This window comes from Colletes latitarsis, chromosome 1 (assembly GCF_051014445.1).
Source record: "Colletes latitarsis isolate SP2378_abdomen chromosome 1, iyColLati1, whole genome shotgun sequence".
Lineage (NCBI taxonomy): Eukaryota > Metazoa > Arthropoda > Insecta > Hymenoptera > Colletidae > Colletes > Colletes latitarsis.
The window spans coordinates 52006160-52018883 of NC_135134.1; the positions used below are offsets into that span (position 1 = coordinate 52006160).

General features: G+C 38.0%; 1 protein-coding gene across 1 annotated transcript; it reads left to right on the forward strand.

The window, feature by feature from the left end:
- The first annotated feature begins 974 nt into the window (after positions 1–974).
- LOC143341096 (putative fatty acyl-CoA reductase CG5065) lies at positions 975–9281 on the forward strand. Its single transcript, XM_076763720.1, has 9 exons — positions 975–1130; positions 5653–5860; positions 6248–6445; positions 6652–6848; positions 7127–7236; positions 7302–7497; positions 7691–7930; positions 8003–8260; positions 8360–9281. Exons 2-9 carry the CDS (start codon positions 5663–5665, stop codon positions 8505–8507), a joined length of 1545 nt encoding a protein of 514 aa, XP_076619835.1. The 5' UTR covers positions 975–1130; positions 5653–5662; the 3' UTR covers positions 8508–9281.
- The last annotated feature ends 3443 nt before the right edge of the window (positions 9282–12724 follow it).

Genomic DNA, 12724 nt, shown 5'->3' on the forward strand with positions numbered 1-12724 from the left:
TTTTTTGCATTGCTGTTTACCGGTAGCGAGAAGCTTCATTGCCTTTAACATTTTGCAGATTTATGGTTGGATAATTCGCGTCTAAATCAAGCGATTTTATCTTCCCGAAAATTTAATTAAATGCCCCGATTACCTTTAACCTTTGGAGGGCCGAAAAAGCCATCATACGGCTTTAGGTTTGAATTTAGACAAAAATTGGTATCACGAGGTTTAATAAAATTATTTTATTCCACCTTTGATATTTGACATTTCCATTGTAATGACTTTGTTTAATATTTACGTTGTATATCTGTGGTACGAAATCTACAAGATGTTATTGAAGAATGATCGATCCTATAAAGGTGAAACGGGACGCTTTAGATGGGTACGACTGGTCCTTTAATCGAGCTCTTCAAGTAAATTTGGTCATGCATGGGTCGAAATGAATAAACCTGTAGATTTGATTTTTAGATTGCCAACGAAAAATGTCCTATATGCCGCGGAAAATCAATACGAACCGGTTTTGGCATTTCAGCGCAACAAGCACATTACGAAACGCAAATAGAAATAACGGTTAGGTAGATTATCTTGCATTAGCCAGGTTTCCGGTAAATAAAGGTCCTTTAATAAATCAAAAGCGTAATATTGTCGAACTTCCTTTGGTGCTCGAAATACAGAGCTTAACGAAGGTTAATAACAGTAACGGCAGAGGATGATGATCGTCGGTGATACTGAGGTCACGGAACCTTTGGGCTGGAATATAGTTAACGAGTGGATCCTTTGTATCGACTGTTGACTTATAAATGGTACTTTGGTGTACGTGCCCTTCTCCCGTCCAATACCTGGATTACAACGGAAATAGGAGTAGCGGCGATTCGCGGTTCGATGGATCGGACGGTGAAGATCATATTGGAAGAAAAATAGCGAGGAAAAGAGAAACAGCAAGTCGTCCAATTGGACACAGGTGGGGAGGCAACGTTGGCTACAATTCTCTGCACGGAGTACGTCGGAGCTCAGTGAGTTCGAGCGTGCGGTTCACGACTCTTTCTCTTATTCAGCTACTCCGAGCGGATTCGTGCTGCGGTTGCAACTGCCTCACCACGCCGACAGCTTACAGGATTTTATTTCGTTTTACCGGGCTAATACGTCAGGTAAGCACAATTTTCCCATGTTGTTAATTTCTCCTACGTCCCAACATTTAACACTATTTCGATCGAGAATGTCAGAAGACCACCTTTGAAATTTTTGCTTGATACTATTCTCTAAGTTCGATCCTCGTACCGATGACTAATCATTTTTCCTCGATAACGCGATATTAAGAATAACATAGTTTGACAACTAATTTCAGTTTATGATACAACGATAGAAATAGCGTTAAATGCCCCACAGTGCAAAATATTCAACAGTTTAGTAAAAATATCAACAATGATAAAGGTAATAATGTGAATAAAGTATGCGTCGTGTCAAGCTAGAAACAGATTTTGGAAGCACTTTGTATCGATACGTTTTTTATTTATTAACGCGTTATTGACCTAACTGAACAACCGTTGGTTAAGATCTGAAGAGTCTTACTACGGTCTAATTATTTGACATATTGTAATTAACACGCAGAAGGTAATTGAAGTAAGAAGCAGACAGAACAACTTTTCTAATTGGTTTGTATTAGCTATTTCTCTGCCACTCCTACTTCTACTCCTCCATCGCGTTCGAAAAATCAATCATGAATTTGGTAGATAATTTAGGACAAGCTCGTAAGCACGTTTTATTCAGTCGATTGTAACATTAATATTACATAACATTGTAATATAACCGTTTGAATGAATTTGATAATACAGGCGCACGTACTTGCCCTTAATTGGCTCGATTTCATTGCGAAACTCATATTTTTAATAATTGTGGTTGTTCCACCGTGACCCGTATATGCGTCAATTTTCAAAGGTTAACAAATTAACGTCACAGAGAATAATTACTTTATTGTCGACAGTGTAACGTAATAATTATGTAGCGAAATAACTATTTCAGGATTTAACCTATTTGCATCACGATTCTATCTATTTCACTGAGTTACGCCGAATATTCCACTTGCGGATGCAAATGGGTTAAGTATTCCTGGTTGCTTCACAGGAAGATAAGATAACCTTTACCGATCCCACTGACCAACGATATGTCGATGCCTTTTCACCAAAATGTTGTTTATAGTCCTGACATTTCACCAAGAATTCAGGAACACTCCTTGCAAGCAGCGAGGAGTACAACGACACTGGAAACCAACATTCAACAATTTCTGGCATAATATTCTATCAGCGCGTTACATAAGCTTAACCGGTTACTTGCATAGCCATGATCGATAAATACTTTCCACGTTGAAATCGTTTATTCGAGAAAGTGATTCATTTACCTTTGCGAAAACATTGATAAATTCCCGGTTGCACGTTTGAAATATACCGTCAGAGTTCAAAATGTCAATACGCGACGTGCTTATAAATTTAACACGCGTCCGTAAAGCCTCTTTGTTCGTTGTAAAAATATTACGTGGCGGCTTCCTAGGCTTATGTAGTTCCCGCGAACTTAATAGTCTCCAGTCGCGTTAAGACTTTTAACCTGCTCCGCGTTCTTTCACCGGAGTGTAGAAACAAAGTAGTTAACGTCTTACGTAATCGAAATGGGGAGGGAAGAGCCCAACCAGCCACTCTCCGATTTTAATAAACTTTCGCGAGTAGCCGGAATGTAGATTCTTGATTACAGATTACAGTTGCGTACAATTTAACTAACGACATGCGTGTGCAAACAAAAAGTTTATTTTATAAGTTTACTTTCTGGAAGGTACGTCCAGGAACCACGTGCACGAACGAGTGTTCGATTGTTTGTCGATAAGTCGAAAGAAAATCTAAGATCGAGCAAATTCTGCACGGCGAGTTTCTAAAAGCGACGATGCATGTATGTATCGGCTTTGAATAATATTGGTCATCCAACATCCGCGTTTTTTTCTTCGTTACATCGTTTAATATAATCAAACACGCACTGGTTATAATTACGTTTTTTTCGCTGTCTCTGTGTGGTATTCAGTTGTACAATTATAGAGAATTACTGTAAATGGTGCTGGAAACAAACGAAATAGTGTGTAATCATCGTCGAACTAATAGTTCGTTCTATTTATTTTGACATTACTTCGCCAATCGAAGGTATTGGTAAACGCAGGATGACCAGTGTTTTTTTGTTACCTCTGCACGAATCTCGCTTATTAAAAATCTAACGTTTAATTCGCTCGTTTAATATCTGGACAGGCCCGACGACCTTGCTACGAGATTTGAAAGCAGACGAAAATCAATTATGGAGTTTGATTTTTAAATTACCCGTACGTTCCCATTATTTATTAGCACTTCTGTTTTGCCACGGTCGAAGCGTATTTTGTGTTAATCTTGACTGATAGCGGATCTTAATTAAAAATTATGCTATTATAACGCGATCGCAATAGTTACGCAATTCGAATGCAGAAAGAGTTGTACTGTTATCATCGTTGAATCGCCAGAGGCGATCGAAACTCGTCCGGTATTGAAACACGTGTTTACGGTAAATACGAGACCCCTAATTTCTCGAGGAATGCAATTACATTTGAACTTTTATATTTTTCTGTCGATTCTTCTACGCGTAACCTTACATTTCTTTCTCTTATTTGTCTCTATTCAATTATCACAACGCATATAAAATGCATCATCATTATTGTTGTTGTTGCCCAGAAACTTGAATAATTCTTACGTCGATGTATTCTCTACCAAGTCCACTTCTTCCATAATTTTCGTAGCGTCCAGTTCTAATCCTAAGCAAACAATTACTCAAAAATACAGTTAGCTCGTAACTTGTAACTGCTTCCTCGTAGCAAGTGACAGTCAAACATTGTTTCTCTCGTGTTATCGCATCGTAGAAGGTAAATCTCGGTAAAACAATGTTTTACGCATACCAACTAAGTGTACACGACTAAACGAGTCGCTGAAATGCTCGAAACGCGTAAAACCGACGTGTTTGGTTTGCGCTGTCGCTCGTTCGTAAGGACTTTGGTAACACGGAACTGCCAAACGACATAAAACTACTATTCCTACGCAAAGGATGAATTATTTGTAGAGGTATTAAAATATTTTTACACGGTCTCGAATATATTTTTAAAGTCTTATTGCCTTGAAAGTGCTCTTGCAAACCGTGACGCTTTCTTTTTTAAATATATACCCGTAGGAATCGTTTTGTGACTCGCTGTAGATGTTGAAACAGGAGGGAACAATTCGATCGACGGCCCACGGCCTTTCCAATATCCGTCGTGGCATTTGTTCGATCTATCGTAATGCAAACTCAATTCTGTCGCCGGATAATTAATCGAATAACCGTTCATTGAACCGAGAAATGTTTCATTGGTCGTTAAACGATCGAGCAAGTCGTTGGACCAAGATCCAGCGAATAAAAAACGATGCATTGTTGGCTTGCTCGGATGCTGAGTGAAACCAAGATTGTTCGCGAAGTAATGCTAACTTTCCAAGCCGCGTTCAAGTTTGTAAACGAGATTTCGCGTCGTTCTATGCCTGAATAGTTAATTGCGAAAACGGGAACGAGTTTGCTGCTCTTTAAAATTGAAAAACACCGTCGATTGAATTTCCTTGCCTGCAACGTATAGCGTGCGTGTATAAGTCGTCGCGTTGCGAGTGAATTACTACTATGGATCTCGAGAGTGTATGCTCTTGACCCAGTAAAGATGCATCAAGGACGCCGGACCGAAAAAAACCCGGTACATATGTGTTTATTAGCGAGTCTGCAATTCAAGTTTTTATCCTCCTTGGACTTTGGACAAACGAATATGCCGAAATTTAGAACAGATCAACGATCGAGCGATTGCGAAAGATTTATGTATGTTGAAAAAACGCCTGGGATTTCTTCGAGAAGTCGCGTGTCGAAGTCAGGCGGAGCAATCGTAACTCGATTAAGAAATTACGTGAAATAGCATACTTCAAAAAGTAGAGACGGACGGTTCGTCGCGTAAACAAAAAATGAATAGTAAGCTTCGTGTAATTATTTTGTAGAATACGAAGTTATTACGTTTCTCATTATCTTAGATTAGATCAGGTTTACATTCCATCCACGTGGAAACCTAGTTTCTGTAACATCACGTGAATTTCTGGAATCCCACCGATGCAGTTATGCAAGTTGCAAATTTCGTTTTGAGTAAATTTTGCTTTGATCGACTTTGTATCGACTTTCTCTTTGACCGCGATACTTGAAATATGTTACAAGATTCTCGATAATCGGGGATTTTCCGTTGTCCTTAGAGTTTCGACAGAGCAAAAGGAAACAAAGAAGGAGTAAGGTCAGCGAAGAGAAAAATAAAATTCCAGTTTAACGAGATAGGGTCGATATTACAGAGAGACTGTAATACGACGGTTAACCTTAATATTTCGATGGGAACGGATTTACCAATCGGGCTTGAATTCGTGTCAATTTCAAGCAAATTTAAAACCGGTAATTTTGTTTATTTAAGCGAGAATTATAAATAACGTGCCCTTTAAACGTCTATGATATGAAAATCCTAGGAAACGAAAGAGTACTAGTTTTTTAAGTCGAGAATACGATGTTCGAGGATGCTCGTTGGCATTGAAAGTGTCATAAGCGACGTTTCGTAACCGTTTGTTACAGGTTATCAAACATGAGCGAGTTATCCCAAATACAATCCTTTTATAAAGGGAAAACTGTTTTTTTAACCGGGGGAACCGGTTTCATGGGAAAAGTATTAATTGAGAAGCTACTTTACTCCTGTAGCGAATTAAACAAAATTTATATTTTGATAAGATCGAAAAGAGGTCGATCGCCCGAAAGTCGTATCGAAGACATGTTCAAACTACCGGTGAGTATGAATTCTTTTCTACGTTTACAGTATACTAACCTTTTATAGATGTTTGCGAATGTCGATAATCGTATTTAACAATGGAAATTGAAATATTTAATAGCTCTTACACGTTAATATTTAATGTATAATAATGTATTAGATTTGTAATTTGCATTCGTTGTTTCCTCGATTCTTTGGCACCTTTGCATTCGGATGCAAGTAACTATGGACGATAATTATGAATTAAACTTAGACGATAATTTCAAAAGGGTCAACATTAAAGCGATTCTTTCAGTCGGGAACGATTAAGTTAGTAGACACGTCGTTGGAAAGTAATTTAACGAAAAACAACGTTAAGTCGTTTTGTTCGAAGCATTAATTCCGATGGGGTGCTTGTTCGGGCAGTTGTTTAAAAGGTTAAGAGAACAGAAACCGCATTTGATGACGAAGCTGGTACCGTTGTACGGAGACGTTAACTCGGATGCATTGGGGTTGACCAATGAACAGCTAGAATTACTGATATCGGAAGCCAATCTAGTGTTTCATTGCGCGGCGACGCTTAGATTAGAGGCAAAGTTGAAGGACGCTATCGAAATGAACACGGTAAGGCAGTGCATTTACATTTCATGGTCTCGTGCACACAAACGTATTTACATATTTAAATTCTTCTCGAGTATAAGCATGAAAATAGTTTTTATTCCACGACGGCATTGGTGAGCAAAATTATAAAACTCTTTGATTTTGAACAGTATCAATGGTTCTTGCGATCGGTCGCGTAATTAAGAAACACCGAACGGGAACTGTTGTAGGTCGGAACGAAAAGAGTGATAGATCTGTGCAAAAAGATGAAGCATTTGGAGGCATTCGTGTACCTGAGTACGGCTTTCTGCTATCCTGATCAGCAGGAACTCGGTGAAAGAGTGTACGACGCCCCCGACGATCCCGAAGATGTTATAAGGCTGGTACAATGGTTAGACGAAAGTGCCATCGAACTCATCACGCCCAAGTAAATTGATATTACCATAAACAGCGTGTTGTACAGGCCGTTTCACGCAACTGGGTCCGGTCGTGAAACTTTTAGGCCTTTATTTAAATTAATAACACCGTTTACGTTTTGATTTACGACGTGTTTACTTAAAGTTATGCAAAAGAATGCGGTAGCTCGAGATTTCTGGGAATTTTTCCCTATTCAGATTCACTTTTCTAAACGTACGAATATATCGGATAACAGCTTCGTTCCCAGCGAAGATAAAAATTTGAGATTCTTCTTCTTCTCAAATTTAGGTTATTGAGTGCTCATCCGAATACTTACACGTATTCTAAACGATTGGCTGAGAAACTGGTATGCGACGAATATCCCAACCTACCATGTTGTATCGCCAGGCCATCGATCGGTGAGCATATTTAATAACCATTTATCTCGACAATACGTAAATGCTCTATGTTATTGTGTGCACAGTAACTGGAGCCTGGGCTGAACCGCTGCCAGGATGGGTCGACAATCTGAACGGACCAGTGGGACTGATGGTGGGTGCAGGGAAAGGTGTGATTAGGTCGATGCACTGTAATGCTGATTATCACGCCGAAGTAATTCCCGTCGATCTAGCTATCAACGCATTAATCGCTATTTCCTACACCACAGCTACCACGGAAAAGTAAGTTGTATCTCCTTTATATTTCGAGCAGCGAATTTCAACACAAACTTTCGTCTTCGTCGATGTAAATAAATGTAGCAAAAATGAAGTGTCAGTGAACGTAAAGTATATTGTATACTTTCACTTCGCGTCATTAGCGAATGTTGCTCGGTTCGAACGTTATCGTATATTATGCTTTAATCGTCCCTGTTAGATCAAAACATATACCGGTGTACAATATCACTCAAAGCGGCGAGGTGCCCATCACTTGGGGTGAAATATTGGAAAAGGGTAAGAAGATCGCTTACAAGTACCCGTTCGAAGGTCAAGTTTGGTACCCGTGCGGCGACATACATAGCAGCAAATTTGTCCACAATCTCTACGTCTTTTTCTTCCACATACTTCCGGCTTACTTCATCGACTTTCTCATGTTGATATTCCAGCAAAAGAGATTGTGAGTTTCGTCGCGTTAGCACCTTCTGTTTCGCGGGTAGGTCAACGTTCACGTGGGTACTTATCTGTTTAGCATGGTTCGCATTCAGAAACGCATCTCGGTCGGCCTCGAAGTGTTGCAGTACTTTACGACAAGGGAATGGATTTTTCATAATAAGAATCTCCTGTCGATGTGCAAAAACATGAGTCGCAAAGATCAGGCGATCTTCTACATTGCTTTCACAGACATCGATCATGTGGAATATATGACGCATTGCGTGTTAGGTGCACGGCAATACTGTATGAAGGAAGATCTGTCTACTTTGCCGAAAGCTCGTAGGCACCAAGCAATGTACGTAATTAGAGCAGATGGTTACATCTCAATGTTTCGTCTCATTCGCATTTGAGGCCCACGAGCGCGTTTTAACGATGTAACGTGTCTTTTTTGCAGAATGTACGTTATACACATAATTAGTGTATACTTGTTCTATTACGGGGTGTTATGTTTCATATACAAACACTTCGCGGTAGTCAAATTTTATCTGGATTCCGTCACTGATTATGCGAAGTCTCTGATCACTTTGGGCGGAGCCAGCTAAAAAATGCACCGGTGAAACGAGTAGAAATAGTGTACAGGTAAGAATGTTTTTATACTAATAATTCAACGTTGCGACGTTCTTGTAAAAAATGCTGTTGCTTGTGGAGATTATGATACGTAAGGAGGTTTAAGAGATTGGGTTAAGGATAAGGTTTGTAACAGACCAAGAATCTCTTTCTACGGAGAAATTTAGTTCCCTCGTAGCACTCTTGTTCAAATTATAATAAATTTAACTTTCCCTTTAAAGAAACATAAATATTATATATTATAAATAATGTATGTATCTGTGTACAGTCCACGACTGAAACGTACGCGATTAAGTATTAAAATTTGGGATGAATTAAAAATTCTCTGAAGCTCGAAAAAGTTTACGTGAATTTGACCTGAGATAATTGCCGTCCAGAATTTTTCTAACAATTAAGAAATAAATATAACAATTAGAATCTAAATATAGACATATCACACGTACAAAAATTAATTTTAATATTGGATGCTCCTAAGAATAGATGACGTACTTAAGCTTTAATATTTTTATTTAAACTTTCAATTATGACATTAGGTGTATGGAAGATTAGGAGGTTTGGATTTATTTCATAAGGTAAATTATACGAGTAATTAAGATTTTGTGTCTCGATATAACATTTGTACTATAAATAATTTCAGTCGTTGTATATTTGTTTCACGCCGATTATATTATTGTGATATGTAAATGAATACATTTATGGAAATAAAAGTAGAATTGTTCGATCCGAACCTTTCCTACTCATTCTTTCCATTAATATTGTTTCTGTTTGGTCCGTAGAAAATATCAGATCCAATTCCATTATAGTTCATTAGTTTACCGCATGTTTATCGTAAACTTCTGTAATAATTATTAAATTCAATATACAGAGTGGTATTAATGGCGGTGGTAATTAAATACATAGTATTTCGAACTGTTGTATCGCACAAAATTGGGTGGATTCTCGTAGGCCAAGGAAAGGTGTTTATTTTCCTGAACATTCTCAGGGAATATTCGATATAATATCGTGACGTAAAGTTCGTCGAGGTATTTTCTTAAAGTATCGTACCCTACAGGAACGGAACCGTAAAACGAACGATATACCTTGACTTTTATGATGTGATCGATACGAGACACTGTGTGTTTTTTTTCGTCGGCAATAACTCGAATATTTCATAGGGAATATAAAGTCTAGTCAAAATTGAGAGTCGTCGTCGATCCGACTGTCTTTTACTTGCCACTTAGACGTGGGAATCGTAAGAAAAGGTTTGTTTAATCTTGACGGACTTGCAATTTAAATTCGCGTTAAAGTTCATTTGAAACGTTAGTGAAATTCGCATGCCGCGAGAGGAGATAGTAGACATTTGCGAGTTGAATATTTCACTTGCTCTGTTCAAGAATTCCATTATTATTTCCGGCGACTCAGCATTTTCGTGATATTAGAGTTCGTTTTCTCTGCGCCGTGCTATATAAATATGCACACAGTTAAAACAAATATATACACGGGTTTGTACACAGACAGAATTGTCTGACTAAGGAGATGACATCTCGAGTTCCACGTTCGCTGTTTCTCACAGTGATTTAATGAAAATGAATATGATGGATATGATGGAAAATGGAGATCCAGGAAAAGCAAAATTAGTAGATACTCAGCTTGTTTCCCTTTATAATTTCGTCGTGTGAAAAGGAGGCTTAAAAGAAATTTTAAGATAATTGACACTTAACGATTTATGTAAAATTTAAAAAGAGAACGCTCATTTGGATTCATATTCAGATTATCGTTATTTTTATTGTGGGAATAATTATACAAAGTGTCGGTGAAAGTGAAAGATCCGATGGCGCATTTAGGAACGCAGTAGATCGGTAGATGAAGAATTTCCCAAGGAGAAAGTTGCAGTAGTGAGAGGATACGTAGGAAACGAAACCTGAAATTTCAGAGGATGGCGATACAGAGAAGAAATAGATGATCGTGAACGGGCGGGATGGACATTAGTGGAACGATACGAGAGATTAATATGGATGAGGTTGACAAGATTAGAAGAACTGGAGTGAAAGGATTTGTAAATGAGATAGCAACGGAGAAAGATCCATCTCTGCTTCGTGTTGACGCAACATTCCCTCGTTTGAAAGAGGGAAAAGATACGATCATATTTACGAGCACTCTAAGCGAATCGAAGACGGAAATTTTGAACTTGGTGTACACAAGAGACGAGACTAGAGTCAAGATAATTAATGAACAAATTTGAATAAAGATATCGACTACAGATTGACACCTGACGATCAAGTTTAATAGGTTGTGAAAGATAATAATTGAAGAACTGAATCATAAACAGCGTCTTCTTCTCCTTCTTTGAGACGTGCCTAATCATTCATCCGAGGAATTTAATCCAGCCACTCATCGAAAAAGAGTGAGATCGGATAAATTAATTATGCTCGTGTTTGATGAATGGATCTAATAACGAAAAGAGCAACAGTTGTTAGTTCCAAATCGTGTGATACGATGGCGCTGAGAAATTTCAGACCTAACTTCTATTCCATTATTGATCTACCCGCTCACATCCCAAGAACCACCCCCCGAAGAACTTCCCAAAGAAGTTTCAAAGTTGACGGTTGTATCTGATTTTCCTTATAATCTCCTGCTCCACTTTTTCAGTACTCTTTCTGCGAACTTATTTAGATCGCAATCGTTCGTCCCTCTTCTGGAGTAGGCGTATGAAAGATACGAGGGTTGATTGATAACTATGGCCTCCAACAACGCTATTATGCGGATAATTAGGGTATAAACAGATTTTAAGTGTTTCATCTAAAAGTACAAACTTTCAGTTTCCTTTATAGCTTCGTTGCATATTCCAAAGTACTTTAAGTTACCACTTTACATATTAATGTAAGGGTAATAGTTTTCGTAAGCTAATAACGTCGATGCCCGAAATGGAAATCAATCGCGAAGTTTTTAAATTTAGAAATCCAGATATCTGTAATTTATTTTAAGCTTGATAAGATTATCAGCTCGATATTTATCGCTTCCGATTTCCCAACGAATTCCTTTTCAGGATCCATTGAAGTTTTATAAAACATTTTATTTTTGCTAGTTAATTAATAGCTCATCAGTATTTTTAGTTTTTCGTGTTAAATTATATCAAAGATATGAGAATTTAAAGTGCAAGAGTCAAGTATTTGAATAATATTCAACGTTCACTCTCCAGAAATTGGCAATTCAAATATCGTACAAGAATATCGTGTTACATATTCTTCTGTGGAATAAAATTCCTGCTACCATTTCCGCATTTTACGACATAACGCTGAAGTAATCCACGAAACATTGAAACGTTATTCGAAATAATAATACAGCCGAGCGTGTTATGGCCTTTGTAATTGCAATTGCATTCCTGCTAAGGAATGCGCTTAGTTTAATCCCTACTTGCTTGGCTGCTTCCTTTTTCCTAGCGTGACAGCACCTTGACATAACAGTCACTTTTCACGCAATATTTGTCACATTCGACAGGAGGGTAAATAAAACCTGTAATTTTGCAATCAAGCAACTCGGGTAAAGCAATTTCGCCAAGTTGATTGGTATTTATCGTTCAATTCGCATTAGAAACTAATTGAGGTGCAAATAATTTGTTTATGTAAATGGAAAAGTTACAATTGACTTTAAGTAGACATTAAAAGATATCAACCGTTACACGAGTTCTCTTCAAGTATCGATTATTGTAACTTTGGAAAATATTTATATTCTTTGCAGTCGTTTCTTCGATAAGTTTCTTTATTACGTTTACAATTACGTTTCTCGATGCAGAATTTATTTAATTTTAGTTTTAGAGGCAGCCTCCTTGTTTGACTATGTGATTACCTCAGGAATCGACGTCAAGCTGTTAAGATACGAGATCATCTATCTCGAAAGGTCACAGAATCATCGGGCGTTCTGCAAGGTTCCTACCTTGGCCCACAACACCTTTTACGAACGACTTACTTAATATTTCGTCCCGAGACCAAATCTCTGCCCAATGCTGATAATCTCGTATCATATGTCGTGTATCGTGTACAATAAAAATTTTTTATCGATAGCGATATTGCCTCTTTGTTGCATCGAATAACATCCGGCAAAGTAAAATCCACACAGTTTCAAAATACCATATAACTCATTAATTCACTCACTTGGAATATGAGAGCGTTATCTGGTCACGACATCGCATTAACCGACTTACAATTAGTAAGGC

Coding starts and splice junctions, on each gene's coding strand:
- LOC143341096 (XM_076763720.1), top strand. CDS start 5,663: ATGAGCGAGTTATCCCAAATACAATCCTTTTATAAAGGGAAAACTGTT. Junction 6,446..6,651: donor ACGCTATCGAAATGAACACG/GTAAGGCAGTGC, acceptor GAACTGTTGTAG/GTCGGAACGAAAAGAGTGAT. Junction 7,931..8,002: donor ATATTCCAGCAAAAGAGATT/GTGAGTTTCGTC, acceptor TTATCTGTTTAG/CATGGTTCGCATTCAGAAAC.